The 7493-nt window shown below is 40.3% G+C and overlaps 1 protein-coding gene across 1 annotated transcript; it reads right to left on the reverse strand.

Annotated features, from left to right (window-relative positions):
- Window positions 1-1945: 1945 nt before the first annotated feature.
- On the reverse strand, window positions 1946-5549 carry LOC114246286 (uncharacterized). Its single transcript, XM_028178752.2, has one exon. The coding sequence runs from the start codon at window positions 5492-5494 to the stop codon at window positions 4397-4399; it is 1098 nt and encodes a 365-aa protein (XP_028034553.2). The 5' UTR covers window positions 5495-5549; the 3' UTR covers window positions 1946-4396.
- Between the last annotated feature and the right edge of the window lie 1944 nt (window positions 5550-7493).

Consider the following 7493-nt stretch of genomic DNA (forward strand, 5'->3'; position numbering starts at 1 on the left):
GTATTGATTGGTATTGAAAAGGTCATATATTTTTTTCATAATTTCGATATAAACCCATTGATTTTTGTTCAAATTAAATTGACATACCTTTTGATAATACCGGAATGAATATGTTAGAGGAAGTCTGAAAGTGGCACCTGTGACAGAGAAGTTGAGAAGTGCGCGTTTGGGATGGTATGGACATGTGTTGAGACGAAATAACAATGAGGTTGGTTTGAGAGTATGAACTATGAATAGCTATAGAGGAAGAGGTAGACCTAAGAAGAAATGGATGGAATGCGTGAAAGACGATATGTGTAACTGGTGGTAGGACCTCCTGTGAGTCCGCACGGGTAGGTACCACCGCCCTGCCTATTTCTGCCGTGAAGCAGTAATGCGTTTCGGTTTGAAGGGTGGGGCAGTCGTTGTAACTATACTGAGATCTTACAACTTCTATCTCAAGATGGGTGGCGCATTTACGTTGTAGATGTCAATGGGCTCCGGTAACCGCTTAACGCTAGGTGGGCTGTGAGCTCGTCCACCCATTTAAGCAATAAAAAAAAAGAAGGGAGCGAGCGAAGATATGGTATACGATAGAGGAGTATGGAAGAAGAAAACATGTTGCGCCGACCCCAGGTGACTGGGAGAAGGGCGGAAGAATCAGCCATGAAACGACATACCTTGTGATAATTTTTTAAAATTGTTTTATTACTGGTGTCTGTTTTTTTGCTATTGCAGGCCTAGCGAGCTGTAAGTTCCCGACGCTCACGAACCTCAGCGATGCCATGGGCACAGCCAAGCAGCTGTACATTGCCGAACCATTTTATACCACGGTTAGGATTCACACGACCCCGGCACAGTCATTAAACTCCTGTATCTCTAGCACTAGTAGAAGGTACTCCGGGCATTTCAATATTGCAATAATTGTTACCTTATAATACTCACTGTAAAAATTAATATTTAAAAAAAATCTAATATTAAAAAAAAAAAAAAGAAAAAAAAGACAATATGCCCGCGGAGTTTCTTGCCAGTTCTTCTCAGGACGGAGACTAGTTTTTGTGAATTGGCGGTAGTTCTTTTTGACGTTCAACAAGTATGTACTTTCATTTATGTTGAATAATTTTTTTTTTATTTGATTTGATTTAGGGTCCCTGGTAACCATACTCGTCGAAATCGTAAATTAATTCCACGTGAAAACCAACCCACACATCAGCCCGTTGTGTTATTCGCCGGATCTTCTCATCAGGTCGCGATTCCGATCCCGTAGTAGATACATTCGCGAAGCAGATGCCCTTATGCTGTTAAGTCTCCTTCGGAGGCACTCGGGAAGCTAACAAATCCCACTCCTCCTGGCTGAGCCCGTGCTCACCTACCTATCCTGGCGAATTGCCAAATTGCGAATTGGCCAAAACTGTTATTGGCATTCGCATGGCATAAAACAGATTATGCCAAAAATTCAGCCAGAGATGGACTCTACAAGACGCCAAATAAACACCTTCAAATATCGCTATGGCTTTTGCCAATTTATTTATTCATTTAAAATATGCCTATTTCCGCCGTGAAGCAGTAATGCGTTTCGGTTCGAAGGGTGCGGTAGCCGTTGTAACTATACCTGAGATCTTAGAACTTATATCTCGAGGTGGGTGGCGCATTTACGTTGTAGATGTCTATGGGCTCCAGTAACCACTTAACACCAGGTGGGCTGTGAGCTCGTCCATCAATCTAAGCAATAAAAAAAAACAAAAAACGCCTGGTAGATGTGAAACATCGACATTATTTTATAATAGTAATATGCAGAAAAGAACAGATTGTGATAGGAACTAAATATGTCATAATGATAAAATAAAATATTACGATAAAAATAATTTGTTTTCGAGTAAAACACAGGTGTTGCAAATGATGTGACAATAAAAACCAGCAGCGTAACGACAAGTTCTTTTATTTGTGCGAGAATGCAGAAAGCAGCTAGAAATGGCGGGCACGGCTTGTTTTATTAACACTATCCCCCCTTCGTTGGCTTTGGCTGGCGGCGGTGGCGGTGGCGGAAGGGGGCGTGTTAACATGGCTTGGCGGCTTGGCTGGCGGCAGGGCATGACAGCTGACGTCACGTCCGTTACACAGGTTATGTGTACTTGTAGTAAACAACACTGTATACACTACGGAGTATACACTATAGGTATCCGAGCTCAGTGTAGCGAGAGAGATGGCTTAACGCCGGATCGAGTGGGAGAGAATCTCACAGTCGATTGCGCATGGCGACGCGTCGCCACGGCATGCGTCGCCACGCCAGAAATCGGTTTTACGTGCGGCTATAGATGTTTCACATCAAAAAAAAGGTCATTACAATTACACAAACATTGAAGGTAGCAAGACAGAGATACCTTCCGTAAAATGCTAACCACATACATAATTATCGTAGCAGCTTTAATCCATAGTATTTAAATGTTATTAAACAAGAAACAGATTAAATACAAAGAACATTAGTGCAGTGCTCTTGAATGTGTTTACTGGAAATATTTCATTCACGTCTGGATTACAAATCGTTTAAATCATTATTCATGTCGAGATTATAAATTAATTATTTAAATCATGTTTACTTATCATTAGAACGTCTAATCTCGCTTGTGGGCAAGCGCGGTGTTTCGCGGCAGATTTTTTGTTATCGTCATAAGCCAACACATGAAAAAGACGTGTGAGATTGAACTCAACGTTATTCGAACAAGCAAATTTCATAATTTAAAAAAAATTTAGAGTTGCATAGAGAGTTGCTGTTAGTAGAATCTAATGTGATAATAGTTCATAGATCGTAATTAAAGGTTGAAATCAACAAGTCTACCTCTGCATGCTGGATCCATCGTATAGTGGATATCGTAGATCCATTTCACGAGACCTTTTGTATCTTCTGGATCAACAGAAATACTTTGGATCTGTACCGTATGTTCCATTGGCATTGATCTGAGGTTTTTTTTTGCTTAGGTAGTTAAGTGGTTACTAGAGCCCATAGACATCTACAACGTAAATGCGCCACTCACCTTGAGATATAAGTTCTAAGGTCTCAGTTTTTACAGCACAACGGCTGCCCTGCCTTTCAAATCGAAACGCATTCACGACAGAAATAGGCAGGGTGGTGTTACCTACCCGCGCGGACTCACAAAACGTTCTACCACCAGTCAAGTGTTTGAGATGTCAGTAATGATAGCATCTCGTTTTTACCATCGAACCGGCCGTCAGCAGAGCAGAGTTCCTCCATACCACCTAGTAGCTCCATGTTTATCAACTATGCCTTTTCAAATATCTTTTTAGCCACGTACCATTCGGCTTTGGAATGAACTACCCTCCACTTTTTTTTAACTACCTAAGCTGATAACCTTGAGAGGCTATTTCAGCGTAACCTTAACTAGTATGTGAGCTCACGGGGCTCAAACCGGAGTGATGCTAGCACTGACCCTAGCAAGAGCAGTGCTTCCCAGAATCTACCACTGCATCCGAAACGCGACCCCCTGAGAAGATCCGTCGAGAAACTCAGTGGACTAGACCCTCCATGGTGTATCTCAAGCGCTATGACATTTCTTTCTTTAAACGAGGATCGTATTCAGAGGGAGACAGCTTAGGTGTGCCCCTGCCATTGTCTCCTGCGTGAGCGACGACAACCACTTGCCATAAGGGCTGTATACTCGTCTGCCTACAAGGGTATTAAAAAGAATACTAGAAAAGAGGCAAAGTACCAAGCTTGTGAATCTCTCGAGATCTTCTCGCTCACAGGCAAGGTCGAGGGATAGAGATCGCACTGACTAGAGGTGTATCCCATATACTACCTATATATACACCTATATACTATACTATAATATATGTATATATGTCTTCTGTGCGTGGGTTTGTCACTAAACTCCACTTAAACGGCTGGACCCGATTTTAATGACATTTTCGTGTACCTTCAGAGATTCGAGAACGGTTAAGATTTTTTTTTTTATTTATATCTTTAAATAGGTGGACGAGCTCACAGACCACCTGGTGTTAAGTGGTAACTGGAGCCCATAGACATCTACAACGTAAATGCGCCACCCACCTTGAGACACAAGTTCTAAGGTCTCAGTACAGTTACAACGGCTGCCCCGCCCTTCAAACCGAAACGCATTACTGTTTCACGGCAGAAATAGACAGGGTATCTAGGTTATTTATCTTTCCTAGAAATAATTTATATGGCAAAACAACGTTTGCCGGGCCAGCTAGTATATTATATTTCCTATAACTCCAGTACTATAACTCCAGAACATATTAGACAATTAACATTAGAACTAATTACATACGACATAACGTTTAAATAAGATTGTTTAATGCATTTTGCAAAGTTCGCATCGCATTGTAAACGAAAAAAAAACTCATAAGCACAGCTTTCCTAAACAAACTTCCGAGCATTTCACAAAACCAAAACATCATTATCATCGATGTTTTTGTATCTACAGCAGGTTTTAGCAGCAAACTCTTGGTATCCTTTCTGATATTTCAAAGCCAGCGAATTGCTTTCGTATGCCGATTTCATATTGGAATTTCGTCCAAAACCGAATTTTATCACGCCGAAATATATTTGTTTAGTAGGTTTTTTCTCTTCCCTTCTCCTTTCTTTAATAATCAAAGGCTCTTTGGCGGGTAAGAGCAGCATTACGTCATTCAATTCCCCGCCAAGACTCACTTTAGCTTGCAATGTTCCATTAATTTTTTCTTTCGAATCACTTCGGCTCTCCATCGGCAGATGGCACTGCACGCATCTGATCGTGTTCTTATAATCCGCATTCAACGGTTCCGGATATAATCTTTCATTTAAATAAAACCTGTAAACGCATTCGTGGTCTTTTAGCGATGTGGCGCTTCCTCTGTTTTTTATCCTCGATTTGGAGGAATGGCACTCAAAATAATTATTATTTCTGAATTCTTTCAATTCTTCTATAATCTCCGGTTTGTCGGTGTCTAAAAATATTTTATCGTCGTTGGAGTAGAATTTAACCATAGAATCTTCTAGATCACGATTTGATGTAATGCAAAATTCGGGTGTTTCAGATATGGTGCCCAAATAGTTCTTGTTGTGATTTCGTTCGTCACGGATAGATGTCGCTGATTGTTCGAAATTAGTGTTTTTGTAGAATTGCTCAATGGACGATATCTTTTCATCTTGATAGTATTTTCTGTTGCTTTTAAGAGTGTAAAGTATGTTATGTTTATTATTTTCTTCACTGCTTGAATTGGGGTTTATAGAATCACCACATTTCTCGCAAATACTAATGGGCATAGTAGGGCATTTATTACTAGCAAAATTCGAGTCTGATTTCGCAGTTTTCTTCGGTTTTATGACAGACTTCGTACTCACGGCACTTTCAGAACATGTTTTAGATTTTGTTGAAGCGTCCCTAGATATTTGTTTTGAGGCAATTATTTTTCTAGGAAGACGACAGCATTTTTGAGTTTTGTCATATCTGCAGCCGCCGTAAGATGCCTTTGATGTAAATGAAACACTCATCATATCATATTATGTCGTTGTTTGCAAACACTGGAATTAAAAAGTTGCACAGTTGACAGAAAGCACAAACTGTTGTCATGACAAAATTTTTCGTTTTTATTTGACACGTAAAAGGAACTCAGCCAATACAGCCAAAATTGTTAACGTATTTTTAAAACCAGCACTAGGTGACGCTGAGTACAAACGTATCACGAGTTTTATTTATTTATATTCAAAACATTCGAAATAATAATGCGTTGAATGTAAAACAGATGGCGCTGTTTTCAAATAAAAATCAACACTTTATTGAGCACTGTGTTTAATGTTAAATTCTAATTAAAGAAGTATAGTGATATTATTTTTTATTATTTTTAACTTTACTAGCTTTTACGCGCGGCTTCACACAAGTTAGTGTAGAAACATTAATTTCAATAGTACTTTTTTGGGGGGCTGACAAATAAAAGATTCGATTTGTATGCCCTTTCTTTTCTTTGTGTCTGTCTTTTATGCCTTTTCTATGCCCTTGGCGATGCCTATGTAAAATTACGTGATTGGTTGAGATGTTAAAACATTAATTCGCAACAAACAAACTCACTTTCGCATTTATAGATAATCGGTGCCATTATTATATTGTATGTATGTGTAGGTATTGTATTGACGCCGCCCCGCCTCATGAGAAAATTGGGCAAATATTGAGGCTGATGTCAATTAGTGACAGTGACGACTTACCATTATGTAGACCGTATGATCGTCTTCTAAGGCAATAAAAATTAATATTATAATAGAACCACCGATCATTGGCTATGATCTGTGATTAGAACTATCATGGTTGCTGCAAACGAGGACAGCTTTTAATCCAAAGAGAATAAAGCACATTTCGTATTGAATAAAGGTTTAGGTCATTTCTCCATTTGAAGCAAATAATAAAAAACAAACAAAATTTAACAAAAAATGGAAAGTGACTACAATGAAATTATAATGTGAACATCAATAATGTTCTCGAAATCAATTAAATATGCATTATTAAGGGTAACTCAGAAACCACTGGTAAGATCTTGGTAATGATTCAAAGGGGCCCATACATAGGAGCCACACCTTTCAAATTTAAATCAAAATCGCTTCAACGACAAAAAGTTCTGAGGTTCCGCCTATTTCCGCCGTGAAGCTCGTTTTTTTTTTATTGCCTAGATGTGTGGACGAGCTCACAGCCCACCTGGTGTTAAGTGGTTACTGGAACCCATAGACATCTACAACGTAAATTTTTTTTTTTCCTACCTAAGCTGATAGCCCTAGCGGCTATGTCAGCGTAACCCTAACTTTAGTAGGTGAGCTCACGGGGCTCAAACCTGGTGACGTTGTTAACACGAACCCTAGCAAGAGCCGTGCTTCGCAGAATCTACCACCGGATCGGAAACGCGACCCACTGAGAAGATCCGGCGAGAAACTCAGTGGGCTGTGTCTGAGAGTTAATTTACTCGTCGAGCCTTTCGTCGCAAGCGACGGGTTCGATGAGGACGGTGACCGGTGCTTGAAGTACCTAAAAGCACCGTTAGTGGATCGGGAGGATCCGAGATGACGTGTTTTGGGCGACGTCGACTGCTTTCCATTCTGTCCGCAGGATCGGGAATGTACAACGTAAATGCGCCACACACCTTGAGATATAAGTTCTAAGGTCTCAGTATAGTTACAACGGCTGCCCCACCCTTCAAACCGAAACGCATTACTGCTTCACGGCAGAAATAGGCGGGGCTGTGGTACCTACCCGTGCGGACTCACAAGAGGTCCTACCACCAGTCCACCCATCTAAGCAATAAAAAAAGGTAAAGAAAAATACAGTCGACTTGAGAACCTCCTCATTTTTCTGAAGTCGATTAAACACGCAATGGATTCTCGAGCTATTATGATCCTATTATTTGCATTCTACAGGTCGTTGTGGTGAGGCTCGGGAAAGTCTGCCTCCAGTAGCGGACGTCTGTGGGTAAAAGAGCTTATTAAAAGCCCGCATATATCCATGTTTATAGCA

The sequence above is a fragment of the Bombyx mandarina genome, chromosome 16 (genome assembly GCF_030267445.1).
Source record: "Bombyx mandarina strain Sakado chromosome 16, ASM3026744v2".
Classification (NCBI taxonomy): domain Eukaryota; kingdom Metazoa; phylum Arthropoda; class Insecta; order Lepidoptera; family Bombycidae; genus Bombyx; species Bombyx mandarina.